A 24138-nucleotide genomic window follows, 5' to 3' on the forward strand; every position below is an offset into this window, starting at 1 on the left:
GTTAGGGCCGCGGGGCTGCTGGGAGGGGAGCGGGCTGACCGACCCCTGCGGCCGTGCCCGCCGGCTCCCGCGTGGGAAAAGGCTGCGTTCGGCCCTAGCCTGTGAGGAGTAACCTCCTTCCCATGTTTTCCTGTCGCTGGTGTAGTCCTGGGGTTTATGTCAGGGAGCGTGGGAGCGCCCTGTCTAACCTCTTGCGTGATGTTTTTTGTATCCTTTTATTATTCTCCTTCCTAAGGTGAACTCCCGGCTTTCTGTCTGGGCTTTTTTTTTCCTTCCTATCAGTTTTCTCAAGGCTGCTGTTACTTTCCTTTCTCATCTCTGAATTTCTTCCAGTAGTTGGTCGTTTTGTATTTGTTGACATGAAACATCTCCCATGAAGCCTGGCTGGCATAGAGCCTACAATGCACTTTTGTCCCTGCCTCTATTTTTTACTTAATTATGTAGCTCTAAAATGAGGTAAGAAGGAGTAACATGTTGAAACTGGAATGCATTAATATTAATGACATGCAAAAAAGTCTTCAGTTTTCAGATATGGTGTACAAATAGAAACCTAATTTTACCATACAGAAATAGGGAAAACTGCAAGCTACAAGGAAAAATATCTGAACATGACACTTTGATGTATATACATTATATGGTAATTAACAGCATGGTATTGGGGACCACAAGTCAGTTTGGCTTGCGCTACAGAGCCCTGTAGTATCTCCTCATAATATGTACATTCTGAAACTTTGTGTGAAATCAATCATGGAAATTTTGAAGGTCAATAATAATAAAATTGTTATAATTTATCGTTTAAACATTTTTTGGGGGGTTTTGCTATGTACTCAGACTTATTTCACATGTTTTCATGCTAATGGCTTGTATTATTACAGGGGGATAGGACTCTTTATTCCACCCCAAGACCCCTTTCAAATTTCCAGAGATCATATCTTCTTTTCTTTTTTTTTTTTCATTCAGGCCCTCTTAGTTCTGCTGCTGAGCCTTTTTGCCATGATGAAAACTATTTGTTTAGGCTTTTTTGTTTGTTTGTCTCCTTGACAGTTTTAGGTCTGAGGAAAAAAGTACATTGCATCTCAAGACTGCTTAGTTTCTTTATTAACCTTCTGTGGGGGACTTTGCTGGAGGCATTTCAGAAGGCTTAATAAATTATGTGAACTAGTTCTCTTTTATGTTATGGAGACATTCCAAGGCTCTTAAGATAATGATTTTCCTTTGCGAAAACTGCTCGTTAGACCTTATCAGATCATGGCAATCCAGATTTTTCTAGTGTTCTGTTTTTAATTATTGATGCAATGCATTTGCCTGGAAGGCTTAATAGAAGTATTGCTACCTTTCAGTTCTCTAGAATACTTCCAGTGTTCAGTGAGACATTCTGATTTTTTTCTTAGCCAGTCTGCTATGGCATACCTGAACTTTGGAGGTCCTTGGTGAATATTTCACTCCTTTTAAATTACTTGGGTTTTCAACATAATATTCTCTGATGCTGTGTTTTTGTTCTGAAAATGAACAAAAGGTTGAGTGCATCATTAAGAAGGCAGAGATGTTTATTTCTTCTTTAGATCTTTATCTTTTTTTAATGTCTCTTTTTAATCTCTAAGTGTACGGTGGTCTTAGTGAGCCATTTAAGTATTTTTAAAGGCTTCCTGCATCTTGTACATCTAGGAAATTCCTGTTGGTTGTTTAACCTTAAAAAAAAAAAATTCCCTTTGAGTGTCATTTTGGCCCTTCTTGTTTTTCCCTCTTAATTGCTGTTGTCGTTCATGTATCTCTCTATAGACTTGACTAGCATTAAACTTCTGAATTTGTATGTTTTCTGAATTTGTATGTTTTCTATCTGACCCAACAGTTTCTCAAACTTTTAATTTAACTTGGGTTGATTTTTCTCTTGGCTGTCCTGGTGCCCTCTTTCCTTGGTTGCCTGCATATCTTTCGTTTGGTTTTTTTTCTAGTAACCTCCAGGACACTTTAATTTGTTAATCAAAAAGATTCTGAATTCAAGTTGTCACAAGGAGAAGTAGATTAGGATGTTTATTGGAAGACAGATCAGAAGTAACTATGCTTAAGAACTTTGCAGATACATGGAAGAAAAGCTTGACTTTGTAGATGTGAGATTCTCTTATTGTTTCTTTATTAAAGTTGTCAGAAAACAAAAAACACAATTGCAGATAATCAAAACAGTTTTGAAAATTTAGGACTTTGTGATTCAATTTGAAAAAAAAAGTTGTTAGTGTCTTGAAATTTTACTATAGTAATATAGTTAGCTGATTGTACTGAATGATTGGGTGCTGCCTAGAAATATAGGGGAGTTAACTGAAAACTTTGGGTTCAGAGGGATTGCTCTGTTACATATTTGACCTGAAGTAGCAGGTATGATTGAGTAACCTGTTAATTATTGTAGATCTACATGATAACTGTTCTATTTGCTTGTTAATAGGCTGAATATTTACCAGAAATCACCAAGGACTCGGTTTGTCCTGTAGATGCCAAGGAAGAACTCTTGGATGAATGTGAGAGTATTTGGAAGCAGATGGAAGAGGTATGCAAATCACAAGTGATAGACTAGATTTGTTGTAAACTTTCCTGAACATTTTTTTGTTCATCACTTCATTCTTCACTGCATGCTTATCTCACCCCCTCCAAAGAAACCACCGCAACAAAACAAGATAAAAAAGCGGGGGGGGACGGGGGGACGGGATGACACACACCAGAAGAGAAGATCTTCAGAAAGGCCAAAAGTGGAAGTGGTGGCAGGGGTGAAGAACGCCTTGCCTTTCCTTTAATTAGGGAAAATTAAACAATTTACTTGTGTTCTGGTAGTACCAGCACACTGAGACTTGAGATCCTTCTCTCTTTAGCCTCATACAAGATAGGATTTAACTGCTGTTCACAAGTACTTTTGATCTTAAAGGAGAGAGGGAGAATGGGAGGAGAAAGAGGCTTAGAAGGACGATGATGTTAGCATACACTCATGCAAACTGACAGTTACATCCTCAAGAATAAAATTTATCTCTCTCGATATATGGTCCAATATGCTAATAATAACACTTTCGAGCAAGTTATTTTTATTTACAGGAATCCCAGGAAAGATAAACTTTAACAGTTCTGAGGGAATGCTGTGCATCCTGTAAGATTCTGCTGAGTCTGATGAAAAGTCATGTTCTAAATTATATTTTGAGAGTCTTAATTGCTTCATTCAATTTTATGTGGTATTTATATGGTATTTGCTTGAGTTCTGAGTTGTAGATTCAAAGCATTAAAAGTATCAGAAACTGAAGTAAAAATATTTCCAAAATTAATGTAGAACAAAGTATAGACAACCCACAGTGCAATGTTTTTACAGAATTAGATTTTAAAAAGACTAATGTGATTTTTATTTGTTGTTACATGTAAAGTTATCTTAATATTGAAAAAGTGACAGGGAATCCTGTGTCTAGGTTTCTGAAGTACTGTAATAAGTTATCAACAGAGGTTTTGTTTGGTACCCCACTTGAGGACGTGAACTTTCTTTGAAATTTTCAGATTAGAAGGGAAGTTAGAATGTTTATTATTTTGAATTTAATTGAAAATCTTTGCTATCTTGTATCTTGTTCCCAGCATCCCCAAAACAATACAGGCAGTGATAATTTGCGTTATTTTTGGAAGTTGATAAAAACAGTAGGATTTTTATTAATTTGATTGTTGCATCCTGGATGCATGCATGTTTCAGCAAAAAGTTTAAACACCTAGTAGTCATTGAATTAGCTCCTAAGTACCTCAAATCATACATCTTTTGTTAGCTGCTACTTTTCTACTTTTCAATTAATTGAAGTTCTACTGTGGTATGATTTAAAAATATTTCTTAATTTGCTGTTCTGGGTCAGGCTCTGAGGGATGTGGTAGGAGCCAAATAAAACCACTTTTTTCTATGTTATACAACTTTTGTCGGAATTTCTAAGCATCATGTTTCTTCCTTACAAAAGGGAAGAGTAAGTAAACATTGTTTGTGTTTTGTTTGTTTTCTACCAAGTGTCAGAGCAAGCTAATGCTTCTAGGAACGGAAACACTGTTAAAATCGGATGCCAAGGTAAGACAGTTATTTTTTATTCTCCACAAAATATTTAGTTTTCTGTAAAGATATGGTGTGTTTCCAAAAGAAGGAAACTAAATTATCTTCACTTATTCTCTAAAGCTGACACTTTTACTCTTATTAACTTTGAAGCTGTATTGTCAAGTAAGGTTCTAGCAAATACTGGAAAGTTGCATTTATGTATAGCAAAGAGTCTAGATACAGTCCTGCCACAACTGATAAAAATGACTAACATAGGCAGCAAAATGGAGGGGTCTGTAACTTAATACCCGTTTGGACTATTTCTTAATCAGTTTATATGTAATTTGTGAAACTATATGGATCCTTTTAGTTTTAGTCTGGAACTTTGCATTTGCAAATTACAGTTGTTCCCCATTTGTGGATTTCATTAGGAAACTGATGTGCTTGAATTAGAAATGAACTGAGTGATGTTGAGTGCATGGAAGTGAGCTCCTGTATCCCTCAAATTTTGGGGAACATGCAAAAAGACAATGCTGGCTCACTGTTCAGTTGTTTGTAAATTATAAATTCTATTTTAAAAGTTCCTATTTAGATGAGGACTCCAAATTTGGAAAGTATAAATAGTTAAACATTGGGCTGGTTGGGTGAAATATGTAGGTCTTACAAATCTCCATCTTGTGTGACTTCAGTAAGAGCATTCGGGTAGTTAATTCAATACACTTGACTGAACAATTAACAAAAAGAGCACTTTTCTTCAGAGGTGTATCTGTTGAATACATTCAGATATTTAATTACTATGTAATTACTAATATTTACCTCTTGCTAGTAATAAACTGTGTTCTAAACTATTATTTAATTGGAATAAGTAAATGAAGATGCATATTCAAATGCATAAAATACAATCTTTTTCTCCTTTTAGGAATTTGGATGAAATCCTATAAGTAGAAATAAATTTTCAATAACTTTAATTGGATGTAGACTGAGGTTTTTATATTTCTTTGCAGCTTTACTGAAGCACATCATACCCTTGTAATTAATACTTAGACTTTCAGGATATGCTTTTCTTAAACTGTCATAGCAAGACAATGATTAAATGGAGTTGCAAAAATGAAGATTAATCTTAAGATTGCACTTCATAATAGAAAATAGGGAAGAGACAAAAAGGTCATGTTATATCCTCTGTCAGCAACTTTCATGGGATTTTATTGCAGCCCTAACATAGGCACTTGTATTGACCCAGGAAACTACAGACCTGTTAGTCGAACCTCAGTTCCTGGAAAAATTATGGAGAAGATTATACTGGGTGCTATTGAAAGACATTTAAAGACTAATGCAATCATCAGGCACAGTCAGCATGGGTTCACAAAGGGAAAGTCCTGTTTAACTAATTTGATACCCTTCTGTGATAAGGTCACCTGCCCAGTGGATGAAGGGAAGGTGGTGGATGTAGTTTTTCTGGATTTTTAGTAAGGCTTTTGACACTGTCCCTCACAGCATCCTTCTGGACATGTTGTCCAACTGTGAGATGAGCAGGTACACAGTGTTTTCGGTGAAGAACTGGCTGGATGGCAGGGCTCAAAGGGTTGTAGTGAATGGGGCTGCATCTGGCTGGTGGCTAGTCACCAGCGGTGTTCCTCAGGGTTCAATTCTAGGGACAGTTCTGTTCAATATATTTATCAATGATCTGGATGCAGGAGTTGAATGTACCATTAGCAAGTTTGCTGATGATACCAAACTGGGAGGTGCTGTTGACTCTCTTGAGGGACAAGATGTCTTGCAGAGGAATCTAGGTAGATTGCAGCATTGGGCAATCATCAATGGCAATCAACATTTAACAAGAACAAATGTTGGATTCTGCACTTGGGACGGAGTAATGCCAGGCACAACTATAAACCGGGAGAGGAGTGGCTGGAGAGCATCCCTGCAGGAAGGGATCTGGGGGTGCTGGTCTGATGCTAAGGTCAATATGGGTCAGCAGTGTGCCCTGGCAGCCAAGAGGGCAAACCGCATCCTGGGGTGCACCAAACAGTATAACCAGCCAGTCAAAAGAGGTAATTCTCCTGCTGTATTCGGCGTTGGTGCGGCTTCACCTTGAGTACTGTGTGCAGTTCTGGGCCCCACGATTTAAGAAGGATGTGAAGGTCCTTGAATGTGTCCAGAGGAGGGCAACAAAGCTGGTGAAAAAGGGCTGGAAGGCATGTCCTGTGAAGAGTGGCTGAGGACTTTGGGCTTGTCTAGTTTGGAGAAAAGGAGGCTGAGGGGTGACCTCATTGCTCTCTACAGCTTCCTGAGGAGGGGACATGGAGAAGGAGGTTCTGAGCTCTTCTCCCTGCTACCCAGTGACGACACATGAGAATAATTCAAAGCTGTGTCAGGGGAGGTTCAGACCGGACATTAGGAAGTGTTTCTTTGCTGAGAAGGTGGTCAAACACTGGAACAGGCTTTGCAGAGAGGTGGTTGATGCCCCAAGCACGTCAGTGTTCAAGAGGTGTTTGAACAATGCCCTCAATAATATGCTTTAACTTTTGGTCAGCCCTGAATTTGTCAGGCAGTTGGACTAGATGATCATTGTAGGTCCCTTCCAACTGGGACTATTCTATTCTGTTTTCATTGTAGCTGGCAGAGAAGCTATGTGTTTTTTTCCTTGCTGTTGACACTGTCACTAATGTTCATTCCTTAATCACCTCAAGACTGTAATCTTGCAGTGTACTCTCTATGGTTTTATCCTTTAAATTTGGAGACTGATTCTGGTCTGTGATGTAATGGATTACTTACTGAGCAGCATACTTTGCTAGGAATGTATATAGGGCATGAGAGGGAGACATCTGTACATATTTGCTGTATGTATTTGTCTGTTGAAAAGATGGTCCTTGATTTAAGGTTGCTGAATGGTAGTATTAATTTATCTGAAAGTTTTTTGTCCAGTTGCTGGAATATCTAGAACGTTTCGTACATCCTTTTTTATCAATTTTAAAGGAACAAAGAATGAGCTGATGTCAAGAGTAGTGCTCCATTACAAAAGAGATGACACCACCTGATGTAGAAAATAAGAAATGTTTGTATGGTGATTATTTCTTTTGCTTTGGGTTTGTTTTCTTCTCCTTTCTTTTATAAGGTTGTCTTTTGAAGATGCACTTCATAAAGTTATTTTGACTAGTGAAAAGCTAAGTCTAAGTTGTCAATTATTGATATTTTTATTATAAGAACTTGGCTGATGATTCTTAGTATATTTTTCTCTTTAGTTGATGTAAAGCCAAATGCAGTCTGCAGTGCTTTTTACAGGATGCTTGACCATATCAGCAGTACCTTTTGTATTTAAATGTATGCTTAATTTATCAGGTTACTTGTAATATGATATCTAGATGTAATTTACAATGTATTTGAAGAAAAATTATAGGTGTTTTCCTCAGTTTCAGGAAGTGGAAATAATGAATATATGCTTTCTCCAGAACATAGTAAGATACTAAAATAAGTACATCTTTAAAAATCTATGGTTGTTTAATTTGGGGTTTTTTAATAAACTTGTGAACTGGTGTTTTTCTTATTGCTCCTATATTTTCAGTGATTACAGTGAGCTAGAGCACTAGTTCTAAAGCATTTTTTGTTGAGTCCACAGGTGTGGTTTTGATAGAAGATTTATTTGAGTACTGGTTTTTTGGAAGCCAATCTTTTGTGTAGTCATCAAGCACAGTCCATTTAACCTTAAATGTCTATCAACCATGCATCTGGAGTAGTGGGGATGTGAAGTATTGTCATTGGTTCTAGTGGCTCATGTTCAGTTGTGGTCATTGTCTGATATTACAGAAGAAATTAGGAGAAAAATTCCAACTCTGACTACTTCTGATTTCCTCCTTTTGAAAAAAGCATCAACATGTTTCTTGACCCCTGCAAGTGGCTTTTTAAACCTTTTGAAGGACTAAGTGGTCTATTGTAATAGATGCTCTTTTGTTTTCTGCTGTATAAACTTAATAATTGAATTTCTATCCCGTTCTATCTCATTTTACTCCAATGCAACTCAACACACTTCAAAAGATGCTTCTTTTCTTGTTATACAGCTTTCCTTGTTAATGATGCGAGTTAAAGCTTTAACAGCGGAATACAATCAATGGCAAAAAAGAAGTCCTGAATGTAAGTAACTGCTTCCATGTAAGGTATACTCATACAAATTTCTGCAAAGTCTCTTTCATCTAGGCATCTTAAACTGTGTATATATTAAATGTCTGCTAACTGTATTTTCATACTATAACTACTTAAATATTAAATTAAATACTTCCCACAGTAGCATGTATGTTTCATTTCTATATTCTTTTTGCACTTCAGTTCTAAATGAACTTAAAATTCAAAGTTAATTCTATTTAACTTAATATTATGATTCTGGACAAATAAATGCATTATTCATACCACCATTCATCAGTCAGTTTAATGGAAGAAAAACGGTTAGCAGATCTCCTAACAAAATAACTACAGTTCATTGTGCTGTTACCCTCATTCAGGTTTCTCCTTTCTGTGATGGTTTCTTCTCCATCTTTCATTTGTATTTCCTTTTTAGGACAGAACTACTTTGGCAAAGAATTTTGTGTTCATTTTGTCTTTTAAGAAGCTGATATATCTTTTTTCTTTGCATGTATTGCTAATAAACTAACAATAATTTACCCAGACATGTTTTTAACCATACCTCCTTTGATTATTTTTTTTTATTACTGTGTTGTGGTTTAACTACAACATACTGCTTCACAAAAGTGTGTTGTATTATGATGTACTAGCTGAAACTTAGAAGTAAACCTTTAGCGGTAAGCCTGTTACACCATAATAAAATATCTAGCTTGGATTTAACAGGGGTCAGAGATTTCAGGTCAAGAAAAGGTGGTAAAAGATACTCAGTTTATTTTAACAACACAGGAACCCAGGTTACTTATTGATCCTGAGAAGCACAAACCACTGAGACAAGTGGTAGCTCTTACATTTGTTAGGCATTATCAGTCAAATGGTATAAATTCCTCAGTTCTTCAAAATTTTTTGTACATAAGGATCAGTGCTGACTGATTTCACTCTGTTGCAAGGCTGATGTGGTCAGACACGGAAAATAAAACCATTCGGAATCTAAGTGTGAGTAAAGTAATCTGTTTTTTCAGATGTCCCATTTGGAGACCACTAAAACAGTTCACACTACGCTATCATTAGTTTTCTGGTAGCACTCACTGTTATGTCTCCTGTCAAGGAACTGTTAGCACCTTTCAACTCAGTAAAACTTATTAGTTAATCTTTAAATGGATACATTGACTCATTTGAATATTTTTATGCCAGAAGAAGCTTGGTTTTCTTAGTGTTTACAAAATGATAGGAATGTGTTTTAGACGGCAAATGGTGATTTCCAATATATTGTCACTTGGCCACATTGGAATGCATTTTCAGACGAACATGAAAGAAGCTGGAGAAGTGGCTTTAAAAGCTCATGTACTTGCTGCATATTGTGATCAAATAATAGGAGCTGGAAAAAAATAAGTATTTCTTCTTTCTTATAAATAGATATTGTTGCTCTGTTAGAATAACTTCGTAGTTCATGTGCTTTGTAAGCCCATCTCTAAAAATGGTGAGCCTCAAAAGCTTCTTAGAGGTATGTAGACCAGAAGTATGACATTGAATGAATTTGGGAAATACTGGTTCTTGGCTGCTGCTTATGAATAAACTGCTGGATTAAAGCAAATGAATTGAAAGCACTTACAGTTTTTATCTGGATAAAAAACCTAGAGATGTTAGGTTTCCTGACTAAAATATGTAATTATTTTAAACTTTAAGCTATTTACTTAAAAATATTCTTGGGGCTTGACCTATTTTTATTGGCTTGCTGACTTGCTTTGCTCAACCATTCTTACTTGTTCCCAGGTGATAAGATTTATTATTAGAAATCTTAATTTTGTACTAGAGAAATGATCTATGCATATTATAATGCAAATAATATTTTGCAGCCAAAGCTTTGCCTTTTTGGCTACCTTTCCGAGGGAAGAAAAAAAGTTGCTGCTAAGAATTTGAATAGAGTTATAGCGCTTGTATGAAAATGAAGTCTACTGTGCTTACATCTTCTCTGTCCATCTTGGCTCCTTTCTACCTACTGTTTGTTTTGAAGGAGGAATTACTTAATTGAAAACATAGCCTGACATCCATGCTCTATTAGTAAATTGTATGAAATTAGTATTTCTGCTACTTCTATTTAGATAAATTCAGGCAGTCTTGTTACTTTGGTTTCTGCTTTTAGTAATGGCCAGTTAATTTCTTGTAAATGAGGGCCTGTCAGCATTTAAACTTTAAACCTTATTTTCAGAGGTTGTAACTTGGCAGTTCTACATTTCTTTGGGCACAACATTGGCAAACAGACTTGAATCCACAATGCAAATTTTATTTTTGCAAAGCTTTTTAGTTTAGTCTCTTGTTCGTTCTCAATTTCTGGTACTATTTATGTAGCTCTAGAGCTGCTAAATCAGCTGAATTAAAACTTCTTAACAAGTGTTTGGCTCATAAAAATAGAATTTAACTTCTACTTTTGCAAAATAAGGAAGTGGAAGCAACCATATTTTAAACCATATAAAACAGTTGTGGTCTCTGCATAATTTCTATTTTTCTTTGCAAAATACCAGTATTCTGCCAAATTCCTCTTATTTTAATAGGAGTTTCTGTATAAACATGTGCATAGTAGTTGCTTTTACATTCTTAGCATCTGGTAGTATTTTGCTTAGTAATTGTACTATGTATCACTAGGCAATCCTGTTTGACATTTGATTTTTGCAAGTGTAGTGATTCATAACTGAAAAAGCTTTAGCTGATAGTAGGCAGGGCAACCTGTGTTCTTTACAGTAGCACCTGCCATAAATGTGTTGTCCCAGTGTCTTATATCTGCACTGTTCCTTCACTAAATGAGGGTTAGTGATTTCTTTCCTAGGAAGATGTGACCTTCTATTCTGATACTCACACAATATGAATATTGAATGGGAAGTACATACTCAGGATTAGGTATCTAAAAATTAAGAAGTGTTAGAAACCAATAGTAGAAATTCATAATTCCAGGTAGCGAGGGCTCACAATAATCATGTGGGGGGGGGGGGGGGGAGTGGCAAGGGGAAGAGTTGTATGGGTTTCTTGCAATATGCCAGTGAATGTGAATAAAAGCGCACCGATGAATTTCATCATGTGTATGTAGGATATTCGTGTCACTAAAGAAATCTTGCTCTAATAATAGCCCAGACAACTACCTCCCACAGCTCTTAAACATAAGCTTAATTTGGGAGCACTCTACTCAAATTTTGTGTCAAGATTTAGAGACAGTTTATTCTCTAAGTAAAAGGGATTTTCTTGTGACATGTAATTTAATGTATTTTGAACTCAGTAGTCTTGCTGATTTTCATCTCGGAACAAATGCTGCTTTTAAAACTACAAATCTAAGGCTTCTCAAAATTTGTGGAGATAAAAACTAAAATTACCAAAAAAAGTACTTTTATAAACTTTAGAAATCAACTGTGTTGTATTTAGGAGATATTTAATGCTTTTGAGAGAGTTAGGGGTTTTCCTTTTTGTTAAAGGAAAAGCTTTTATAGAAGTAATTATTTTTAAGATTAGAGATTTGGAGCCCAAGTTTGGGCAAAAAATATCCTCATCATATTAAACTTAAATCTGTTAGAGTAGCTTTCATTTCTTCTGTTAATAGATCCAAATGCTTCACTTCTGAAAAAGTCAAACGTTTATGCAGATGCTGCAAGTTGACATGGAACTGAGAATTGATTGGAGTCCATTGAAGGCTACCAAATACAACAATTCACTTTTTATTCAGAAAATCTGTGAGCCATAAATCACTGCATTTTGCAGAAGCATTCTGGGGAAACATTGCCACATCCTTGAATAGTACCGTACTTACCCTTAAGTTCTGCTGTTGCTCAGGGTTGGAGTTAGGATATTGGCCTTGCTGGGCATTTCATCTCCCTACATGTAGCTGTTCTTGTGAACAGTAAGGATGGTGACATGCTTTTGAAGTTCTTTAAATCTGATAGGTTTTACAACCCTGATCAAGCATTTGGGAGGCTGTTTAACAAGGAATTGGAAGACTGGAAGAATTTCATTGCCCACATTGGTAATGTTGATGGAATCCCTTCCACTGAAAAAATCAGGCTTGCTTATCTTGAAGTATGACTCGTTCACATTTCAATATTGTGTACCTGAGCTACTTCAGGTATAAAAAAATAACGCAGAAGCATTAACACCACCACACTTTTTTCAGTCTAATTTAACTTGCTGAAAAGTGACAGTAGGTTCACCCAGAGGACACCACAGAATGTGGTTAAACTGCTGCTGACAGCCAAGCTAGTTTTTTAGATGCTACACAAGTTTCTCTGTAGGTAGGCTGCTTTTTTGATATAAACAAGTCTATATCATCCAGTGCAAAAACCCCAATTTATTTTATTTTTCAGTAATTTCTACCAATCCAGATGTACTGTTAGCATTAGGAAAAGAAGAGGTAAGTCTTTTTGTTTGTTAAGAGGTAATAAAATTCCATTGAAAAAGAAATGAAAAAGGAAAAGGAAAAAGTATATACAATTGCTGCATTTTCCTATGACTACTCCTGTGGTGGACTACTGGTAAGATACTGTGTATGTTTCTTCAGGCATTGTTGTTCTAATGTTGTTTTTTTTTTTTCTTCCCCTGTACTATAACTACTAAAATTTCCTAGTTGTAATGAATGATCTTTTAAACAAAAAGTCTTTGTATATTGCATTTCATACTTGATATAAAATAATGTAACATTGTGTTACACAGAGGAGTCAGTATTCTTAGATCTGGAGTTCTGTGGCAATAATTTGCAAATATTTTGTTCTTCCACCTTTGGAAGAAGGAGCAAATCAAGAATGTCTTAGGGGTAGCGTTACACTATATTGATTGGACGTTGGTATGCAACATGACCTGAGAATATTCCTGTAGCTATGGCTTCAGGAAAAAAAAACATTTTTGGTTTTCTTCTTCCTAGCAGCTTTCTTCCCTCCAGTATCACTCACAACAGGGAACCCAACTCCTGTTCAGAGTCACTATTAACAAGTTGTTTGGTTACACACTTTCATTTGACTGTATTGCTATGGCATGTTTTATCTGATATCCCATTTTGTGGCCTATTTTGTTGAGGATTCTAATTTTTTTTTCCCAGATGTTGCATATATAGAGCATATTTGCTTCTGTAGAATATTTTCACAATTTTTATTTCTTTGAGCTAAATAAAAGTTCTCATAGTTTGTATGGAAGGAGACAAAATACATCCAAATCATAGGTTTATATTAAAAAAAAAAAACCAAACAGTAAACTATTAGAAATACTACTTTGTAGAACATAATGCACTAATGAAAGACCCAGTCCACTGAGAGTCCACTGTTCCCTATCTTTAGCAGCGCATATAACTTCTGGCTGCAGTAGTTTTATTTCTCCTCCTTTTCTCTCCCAAATATGTCCATATCACTGAGGACCATTTAATTCATGGATGCAATTAGTCTGTCTTTGCGGCATCTTTGTTTTCCAAGTGCTATACATCTTATGTTGGTGCAATTAGCATGGATTCATTCTTGCAAACATAGAATCATAGAATCATTGAGGTTGGAAAAGACCTCTAAGATCATCGAGTCCAACTGTCGACCCAACACCACCACCCACTAAGCCATGTCCCTAAGTGCCTCATCTACTCGTCTTTTAAATACCTCCAGGGATGGGGACTCAACCACTTCCCTGGGCAGCCTGTTCCAATGTTTCACCACTCTTTCAGTAAAGAAATTTTTCCTCACATCCAATCTAAACCTCCCCTGGTGCAACTTAAGGCCATTTCCTCTTGTCCTATCGCTAGTTACTTGGGAGAAGAGACCAACACCCACCTCGCTACAACCTCCTTTCAGGTAGTTGTAGAGAGCGATGAGGTCTCCCCTCAGCCTCCTCTGCAAACAGCTGCAATGATTTAGACAACACAGCTCTGGTGCTGTAGATGTCTTCTCCTCAGTCTTTTCATCAGATGAGCAGTTCATGTGTGTGTGCTCCATAATCTGCTTCAGGTAAAATCAACTATGTTTTACAGAGCTTCAATAAGACATTAATGAGCAACTGGTGATGGTAACATTTTAAATAGCTCCAACTGGATTTAAAAATAGCGTGTCACTCTATAGCCGTATTTCTTAAGAAACTACAGATAATTTTGGCCCTCTTTACCAGATTTACAGATGTAACCTTACATAGAACAAATACTACAGACTGGGCTATATGCGAACTGTAGGTTTATTTTTACTTTTTTATAGTTGCAGAAAGTAAAGAATGATCTTGAAATGGTGCTGTCAACAGTTCAGTCGAAGAATAAACAACTGGAAGAAGATCTGAAAAGGTAATATAATAATTTGGACTTATGAATGCTGTAAGCTTTTTTACCACTTCTTTTTTGACTGTCCAGGAAAACTATTTATTTGTTATGTCACTTCCTACTTTTCATGTTTCAAAGAGAACAGCAGTGGCATGAGGAACAGGAGCAGATACTAGATACTCTTAATGGAATTGAAGAAGAGACAAAAACCCAAGTTGAACAACTTTCCAAAAAAAGGTATTTCTACAGTGTTGAGTTTTTATATTGAAGAATTTAAATATCAACAAGAAGAAATGAGCAAACAAACTCTTAAAACATACTTCTTGTTTTGTTAAATAGATCAAATAACTCAATAATCCATATTCGAAACATGGAAAATATTGCTACTGTCTGCTTATATGCTGTGACTGAAGATGTTGAACTTATAACAATAGAAAAGAAGGGATTTTTTTACTTAAGAAGAACTTTTTAATTATTTTATTGAATTTCATATTCTATTGCTATGTTTTTACTATTAGTCTGAATATTAGAGCATTTCATGAAGTGCTAAATAAAATGTTGAAACTAAAGATATATAAGGAAGAACTCTTGAATGCTCTGGGTGAATTCCTAGAAGAACATTTTCCGCTTCCAGAGAAAGGTGGAAGTACTAAGAAGAAGGTAAGATTTTCTTAGTAATTATTAAATTTGGAATGTTCAATTTCTATTTAATTAGATGCAATATCTTTTTAAAGTCAGTAGCATAGAATCTGCAGTTATATTGAAGTAACTATAGTTCTTACAGCTGATCTTTTAGGTTTAATTGATATTTTTCAGGTTAGTTTATATTATTTAAGGCTGTTCCCAGCTGGATATTTTCTTTTTTAATGCATATCCTTTACCCACTGAGATGCATAGCAATGTATTGTATTTCTTACTGAACTGCAAGCTGTGCCAAATTTGGAAACGGTGAGGGGTTTACTCCAAATTGTTCCATTTCTTCTTTACTGGACTAGGCAAGTGGATTCATATTTTCCTTGGCAAAGCAAATCTTAATTGTCTAACAATGTTTTTGGAACAGTAATAAGAACAAGTGTTTATAATTACAGTGTAGTTTGGAATGTTAACCATCAGTTTCTGTTCAGGCAAACTGGGCCAAAAATTATCTTGAAACTTTAGGGGAAAATAGGCAGTCAGGGAGTATTTTGCATAATAAATTCAAAGTCTGCAGTAAAAATAAAACTTTTACCATTGCTATTTGAAAGAATAGTTACAAAAAAGCTACAAAAAAGGCAGACGTTGATTTTGATTTCAGACAGACTTAAGAATACAGAAATAAAAAGGATTTCTTTAATCCAGTTCCCTGTTATTTCAGACAACCCCATAATATAATTTCTTAAATATTATCACTGAGGTCCATTTTAAAACGAATTATTTTTGTTACTACTGTTTCTATTGGGGTATGTTCTAGTACCTCAGTACTCTGGTTAGAAACTGTCTCCTAACTTCCAGTCTAAATTTATTTATGTCTAACACAGATCCATGTATTCTTACACCAGTATTGTCCTTAGAATAGCTCTTTTTCTTTCTTATGTTTATTCCTCCTGATATATTTATGGACAGCAATCTTATACCCTCTCTTTCTTTGTTTTGCTAATTGAACTAGCAAACCTTTCTTGTTCTGTAAGATAATTTTTTTCAATTCCCTGGCTTATCCTAATAATATCCATTTTCTATATTTGCTTCCAATTGGATTAATCTTTTTTGGAACCTGGTAAAAAACAATATTATGAACAAAACTGCTAGCTAACAGTCATCACAAAAGCAACTGATTACACCCTTGTCTTTTTCTTCCTGTTATTTCCAACTGATGAACCCTAGCTTTTAATTAAAAAAAAAAAAACTTGTTTTTGCATAGAAGTATATATTTTGCACATAAAAATACCAAATGGAGCCTTCAAGGCATGATGTCCATTTTCAAAGTCTTACTCAACCATCTTCAAACATCTTATTCTATTATATCTTAGTTATTCTGCATATCAATGCCTTCCAGTTTCCTGCTATTACTAAATATAGTAACATTGTAATATTAACAATGTACTTTGTTCCAACATTAAGAAATTAAAACTTCATTTAAATTAAAGCTTAATTAACACTTGTGTTTCAATCGTATATTTCCTGATTTTAGCCTGATACGTCATCTCCCTATTTGCTGGTTCTCATTCATCCTACAATTGTTCTAGGACATGTCTCTTCAAACACTAATGAGTCCCAGATGCATTTTAAGCAATTGCCCATTTTTCCCATATATATCATTATTTCCTTAAAAGTATATTTCATATAATGAGATAAACCAATTTATTTGCTCCCATTTATGTGATGTCATAGAAAAACATAGGCTGAAAGTGACCTCTCGATCTTCCATTCCAACACCATCATCAAGGTAGTGCCAATGTCAAAGTTGGATTGAGTTGCTCATGGTCATATCCAGCTGTGTTTTAAATACAAGAAACAGTGAATTCATGTGTGTGTTTCAGAATTCTGAGGAAGATTTTATGTAAAATCTCCCGCCCTAGAGCAAAATCAACTGCCTGAATTTTCTCAGCCTCTGTTATACCTACTGTCAGAAATTCTTACTAGCTACCCTGCCTTCATCTCTCTTCCATGCAATTTTCCTTAGTAAAATCTAAAGAAAAAAATAATCACCCAAGGTGTTTGGGATTAACTAATCCTTCCCCTGCTCACAGAAGCTCACCTTCTACCTTTCCTTTTTACTTTACTTAATGTAAAATTTATTTTGACCCATTTCCAAGCAAGGTCTTGTCTTTTCTTAGTTTTAATTTTATTTATGCATTTCCTGGACTCTTGAACACAGTTTGTCTTCTAGCAAGTCTCTTTCTTTTCACTCCTTGTGAATTCATAGCTTCTTCTCTATCTTTTTACTAAGCTGGATCTCAATGGCTCAACTGCAGGTCCCCTGTAATCCGCATCGAAGTGATTAACTGTGAAGGCAGGAGAGACAGCCATTTTCACCTATATTGTTTTCTTTATTGTGTCAGAAATACAAATTGACAGCATTAGCAATGAAATTTGCTGCTACATTTTTTTGGAGCATGCTATTCACATCTATTATCAGCTTGGTTCACCGCTGTGGAAGCACCGAAGTCTTAACTCTGTATATCCGTAATTTTGCTTCACTTCGTGGAAGATTCTTGTGTTCTCAGCAGTTCTGTGTGAGGGCAAATGTGTAGGGCTGACATCCGTAGGGCACAGCTCCAGAGTAGTGCAGACTGCTCCAAGCCTCTGTTCTGGTTCCACCCTCCTTTCACCAGGCACCTGCGTCTGGGATTGGGAATGGGCAGGAAGACTGAATCACAGCAGCCCAGGTTAGCTTCTGTTGCCATGGTCCAAGACCTTTAGTATAGGTAGTGACTGAGGTAAGAATTATCTTGCATTTTAAATCTTGGATTTAAAAAAAACACATTTTTTTTCAAGATAAGAAATATGAGAAGTCATATGTTGAGGAATATTCTTTATGCCAATCTATCTCATGGAAGGGAGAAGTTGCCTTTCAGGTTAAATAAATAAATGCTGAGCATCCTGCTTAGAAGTGACTTCATAAGCATTAATTAATTAGAGGTATCTATTATATTGGTGACACTTAAATATGTAAGTAATATAATTTTATAAAACAATATACACAATGTATATTATAAACCTAGTAAAGTAAGTTTGCTAGTTCTGTGAGAGTGCAAACCTTTTTACACTAATATCCTTAGAATTTTATTCTTTGGATATCAGTTTCAGTAATTACTGAAGTCATAACCTAATTTCAACTTTGAAACATGAATATTGAACCCACTACTTAAGTTACGAAGTAATATTTTTGGCCAAGGAAATACAACAGACGAGGCTACAAAGAATCTTTGTGATTGCTCCAAGGAAGCTTTTGCAGCTTCTTAGTGTCGATTCTATTTCCTCAGCCTCGTATCAAGATAAAGGCACAAAGATAGGTATTATTGAGCCTTACCTCTGTGGTTTGCAAGATTTCCATGGAGCAGGCAGTATGTCTCCGTTGTGGCTTTCTGAAAGTGAGAATATTAAGAACTGTGACTGGAAAAAAGCAGCCAGAACTTGCCTTTCACAAATTCTTCTTTTATTGCTTGTATTCTTCTGTTCCAGAAGTGGAGTTCATATAAGGTGTTGCACATCTGTTAGTATCTTAGACTTAAGCTGACATACTCAACAGCAGTGCTGAAAATACAGCACTGGTGGCTGCTTAATCTCCTTTATTTTGTTGAATGTGAAGTGGAAGGGGAAAAAGGATAAAATTGAAAAATAAAAGAATCAGCTTCACTGTGCAACAGCACAAGCAGTTTTGTTGGTATTGCTGCCTAAGGGAATCCCTGTCAATTTATAGGCAAATGGCTTGATTTGCTTGCTGCAAATAAAAACAAGTAATCTTCTAATGGATTGCTGTACAAATGATAATTTATCAAGGACTTTTTTTTCCAAGTTTTTAATGATTCTATCTCTTAAGCTTGGCTGATTTTTTTTTTTTAATCAGAGTAAAAGTAAACAAATATTCATCAGCAAATCATGAAAAAATACTAAGGCACTATGAACTCAAGTCCTGAGCTGTGTCAAACTTGCATTGTAAACATTTTTCTAAAGTTCAAGAAAAACTTCTTTTTTCCCTAATAGATCATATTCATAGAATGTTTTGCACTGCACTACATTTATAAATATGGTGTAATTGGTTTTATTTAAATGTAAATCCAGGTAGATATACTATGATCACTTAAGATTAATCTTTTTTAATAATTAATTCAAAAAATATTACATTTAAAGTCTATAATATTGAACTGGTAGATGAATGATTTAAATACTACCTTGTATTTTTGTCATGACTAAATCTAAGTAAGTCTTCATCTGTTGTGTACTATGCAATCAAATAATTGTGTGATTATTTTTCTTTTTCAATTAACAATTTTCCTGACAATTTTTCCAGTTTTGGTTTCTGTTAACTTGGCTGGGGGGGTGATTATCTCTGCAGAATTCTTCTGAAGAGCCAGCTGTAGAATTGATAACACTGCATGAAATTTTAGAGGTAAGATGGTTTTGTTACGTAGAGATTTGAGGGATTTTCCAATAATCAGATTGGATGATAGTATATTAAAAAGATAAATAACAGTATATGATGTACAGTTAAGATCGTTAATTGAAAAGTAGAATGTTTAAGAATGTTATGTCAGATTTCTATTTTAATTCCTACAAAATTATACCCCTAATTTTTAACAAGAGATGTGGTAATAATTTAGATAAACTGAAGATTTAGTTAAGCTGGAGAATGATTATTCCTTGTGTCTTAATTTTATAATTATAATTTTGAAGAAGTCTTATGAGCCTTAGCATTTGTCTCCCCTAATATGAGCCACTATGCTTAACAAAAATATAAATTGTTCCATTTCATGCTGTATTTTGTACTGTTTCAATAAAGGTATTTCTGAAATATAATACAATAACAGTTATAAAAGGAACAGTTAATGTGTAGTCTCATGTATTAACTGGAGTACCTTCTCATATGAGGAAATCAATTAATCTGATTCATGCATTTCTAATTGGTTTTATAAGTATGCCAGCATTGCTTAGTGTGTATTTTTAATCACAGTGCAATTTATGAATTTGAATTGCAAAGCATAATTTTGAAGGAGCATTAAAAATCTCTTCAGTAGCATTGTTCCTTCTTGTCTTAAATGTAGCATTTGAAGTGAAATTTCCTATTCCTCCTTCATCCTCACTGTTCAGGCAGTTGTAAGCATCGCTGTGTAAGACCTCCGGGGTCGGGGGGAAGTTTTGTCCTGAGGGAAAACTTGATGAATAACAACTTTCTGGTATTAAGATGCTATGATCTGGTCACTGTGACATTGTTGTACTTTAGTTTAAAGCCCAGACTTCGAGCTTACATAATCAAAATCATTTTACATGCTTCAAGTATCTCAGCATGCCTATTAATGCCAAATTAGGCAGAGCTTGAAAACAGATCAGAATTTAAAATAGCCACATTCCCTATGGAATTAAAATTTTAAAGCTCTTCTAATGCTTTAAAATTGCCCTTCATATTTTTCTGACATTGTTCATCTCCTCAAAATATGAACACATCCAAGTAATGTCTGATTTCCATTTGGAAGAACATACTACTTCCAAAAATTCAGACTTATTTTTAATTTTAACTATCTTGGCGTAAACTGTCAATGTCCCTTATCTTTGTTTTATGGGTTTTCTTTTTGTTGAGCAACTTGGTTCTAGCTTCAAGTGCCTGTTAAATTTCAAAAGTGTTTTCTTAGATACAGATAATAGTTTCTTAAAGAGACAAATGCGAAGTCATCTTTGTATTATAGTTACAGACTTAGGATTTGCTGTTGTAAAAATGTAATTCATTCACAGAATTACACTCAGTGCATGTGTTCCTAACCATGTCTCCTCAATCTCCATGTGTTTTGTTAAATAATGAAAGTGTACATTTTTAATAAATACACTTTGACAAGCTAGGTTTATACATTTATATTACATAGGTATATCAGTACCTACTTCATTAAACTAGCGTAAGTGGTAAGCAAGCAGTAACCTCTTTTCTCATGTAAACCTCAATTTTTGTTAGACTACTTTTTATTCCAGTAATGAACTGTAATTTTTTACAAGTGTAGTAATTCTTTTCCTTTTAAGCAGTTTGAGGATTATTCCCTTCTGATTGAGAATTTAGTGAACTCATTTAAGATTTGAAAGACTGTTTACAATACGAATGTATGTAAAGCTACAGCCATAAAGGCTGTTTTGGAATATCAGATGTCAGAAAAGACTAAGTAACAATTCATCTAAAATAATACATTTGGAGTAAATATTCAGAATTGGGGCAGATAAGTAAAAAGACAAACTGGAATAATTCTTTGGAATGTTCTGAAAAAGAAGAGCAGTATTTTTTTTTTTTTAAATACCAGTGGGTGAAAAAAGATTTAAGTCTGGTAGTGAGGATTGAGTTTTTCTTTAGCAGTAAAGATGCAGACAGTATTTTGTATCTAGTGAAATCAGGAAAGCTATAACATTTAGAAGCTCTGAGTAGAAAGATGAAATATCTGGGATGAATAGAGAAAGCACAATGGTATGGGTGAGATTAAATAATCTGTACTGTCTGCAGTATTCCCCATGAGCAATATTATGAGGGCATAAACATGGTCTCCAAGAACAGAAAAAGAATCTGAAAACTGATCTTTTTTTGACTCCATTAACTAATTCTATATTTAGATAAGGAACAAAGGAGAAGTAAGGAAATATCAAGAGGAGGTGAATTGTTGTAAGGTGCTTGTGATGCCCAAATAAGAAGTGATACTAAGAATTTGGATAATCCATTTATGAGATCAGCAAAAAGATTTGATGTGCAAGCATAGTGAAGTTAAACTAGGACTGTTAAGTTTAACTTTTTACTGGTGCAAACTTATTTATTTCTAATGCTACCTACAGAGGGACACAAAATAGAGGAAAGAGTTCTTCCAAATCTAAGATGACATTTTTTTTCTTTTAGCTTATTAGTGAGATTAAATTTAGAAAAGTTGTAAGGTGGACATTCTTCTCTGCTAAAATCTGGAAGAGTGAGGGACAGTGATTTGTTGACAATAAGTCATATGGTTTTGAGGCAAGTGATTCCCAAAAATCTAGCTTTCCCTCTTGTTTAATGCTTTTAATCTTAAATTAACAGCTACTGACTTAAAGATTAATTATATAATGATTTACCACCTTCATGTTCAGATTTTTTTAGACATTTACAGTTACACTATCTAAAATCCAGTAAGAATTTTTGACAGATGGTGAAAAACTTAGTCTGGATAAAAGGAGAATTCTGCTTCCAATGTTTACATCAAAAAAGATGTAATGAAGTAAATTGGAAGTTCTTTGTTTTACTTCTACCTTGAACAGGTCTTATTTCTCCTGTAGTCTTGTATTTCTTATAATGCCTACATAAGTGTCTCATTGCAATCATTTGTATAAATTTAGTTAAAGGAGATAAAAATCTAGCTGTTTTGTTCATTTCATAAATCTTATCCTTTTGGTCTTCCAGATTCTTATAAACAAATCAATGACCACACCACATGAACCCTATGTAACAATCAGTGACTCATTTTGGCCACCTTATATTGAGCTGCTGCTGCGATATGGAATTGCCCTGAGACATCCAGAAGATCCAAACAGAATACGCCTAGAAGCCTTTCACATGTAGCATGACCTACGTGTTTACTGTAAAACAAAATAAAGCACCAGTACTCTTACTTGGGGGCTAAGACATACTTATGTTTTATGATAAGGTTTTTTCATATCAGCAACCTCTTCTTGTTGGATGATTTGATTATTCTTTTTCTTATTTAATAAAGTGTATATCTGGTCAGAGTGTGAAATATGAGAAAAGACAAAAAATCCTACTTTAACTGCTCAGAGTTACAGTTGGCTTTCAGTTTTATGGCAAGTGATGCCAAGATTTGCATTGTGGAGGGTTTTTTCAGTTGCTTTAATAAGATGCAAATTCAGGTAATGCATAAAGTAAAGATGTTTAACAGTCCTTTTTACTTTAAAAATCATATTTCATACATGACTTCTCTTGTATGTTACTTTTCTTAGATAGCTTTAACTCTTCTCTATTTCCTCTAGTATTTTGTTGCACTCTGTAGAGGCAAAATCTGAAATAACTCAGCTCCTCCTGTACATGGCCTTGCAGACATTTGGAACTAACAGTGAAGTATCATCTCAAGAATGTGTTTGGGTTTTTTTTCCAGAGCCTTTGCAAATAAAGCCAATAAATTTAAGAGAAACACTTAGGAAAGCTGACACATCTTCCTGTGCAAAGGGCTGCAGATGTTGAGTGTGCAACTCTACAACTGCATGTTTCCGAAACAGTTCATATTGTGTTATGCTATATTGCCTAACAGTATCTGTCTTCACTTTTTCAGATCTAGTTTATCAAGGCTTACAATAGATCTCTGTTCTGTTGATTTCTACAGTTTCTAAGTTATGTCAATTGACAGTTACCTTCTAAATGCTGGCATTCTGTGTCATCCTAATCTGCTTTTCTATAGCCCTTGTTATTGTAGTCCATGGGTGCACAAATGATAACTTGCCCCATTTTACACAAATAGTCTGAAATTAAACCCCAGAATTGAAGCTGGAAATTCTACTCTTGCGTATCTATAGTGACTGTAACCGTGGAAAATAAAATATGCCTTTTATTAACCAGATTTCAGTTTATTGAGGTAAATTAAATTATTGACTTTAATGCTTTTTCAGTTTACAGAGAAATAAAGGGTTGGATTGGAAAGTCATCTAGTTCCAATCCCCTGCCATGGGCAGGGACATGTTCCACTTGATCAGGTTGCTCAAAGCCCCATCCAACCTGGCCTTGAACACTTCCAGGGATGGGGCATCCACAACTTCTCTGAGCAACCTGTGCCAGTGCTTCACCGCCCTCACAGTGAAGAATTTCTTCTTGATATCTAATCTAAATCTACCCTCCTTCAGTTTAAAACTGTCACCCCTCATCCTATAACTATACTTGCTGATAAAAAGTCCCTCCCCATCTTCCCTGTAGGCACCCTTGAAGTACTGAAAGGCTGCAATAAGGTCTCCCGTCATATAGTTCCAATCCCCTGCCATGGGCAGGGACATGTTCCACTTGATCAGGTTGCTCAAAGCCCCTGTCCACCTGGCCTTGAACACTTCC

The 24138-nt window shown here is 35.2% G+C and overlaps 1 protein-coding gene across 1 annotated transcript in view; it reads left to right on the plus strand.

Annotated features, from left to right (window-relative positions):
• CENPK (centromere protein K) overlaps nt 1–23591 on the plus strand; it is a 24397-nt gene extending 806 nt beyond the window's left edge. The window contains exons 2-10 of the mRNA XM_009272545.2: nt 2438–2539; nt 4010–4066; nt 8086–8158; nt 12484–12530; nt 14338–14420; nt 14535–14633; nt 14915–15056; nt 19432–19485; nt 22489–23591. Of these exons, the coding sequence (XP_009270820.1) occupies nt 2438–2539; nt 4010–4066; nt 8086–8158; nt 12484–12530; nt 14338–14420; nt 14535–14633; nt 14915–15056; nt 19432–19485; nt 22489–22647 (816 nt within the window). The 3' untranslated portion in view covers nt 22648–23591. The remainder of the gene's footprint in view (nt 1–2437; nt 2540–4009; nt 4067–8085; nt 8159–12483; nt 12531–14337; nt 14421–14534; nt 14634–14914; nt 15057–19431; nt 19486–22488) is intronic.
• Nucleotides 23592–24138: the final 547 nt, after the last annotated feature.

The sequence above is a fragment of the Aptenodytes forsteri genome, unplaced genomic scaffold (assembly GCF_000699145.1).
Source record: "Aptenodytes forsteri isolate BGI_AS27 unplaced genomic scaffold, ASM69914v1 Scaffold92, whole genome shotgun sequence".
Taxonomy (NCBI): Eukaryota; Metazoa; Chordata; class Aves; order Sphenisciformes; family Spheniscidae; genus Aptenodytes; species Aptenodytes forsteri.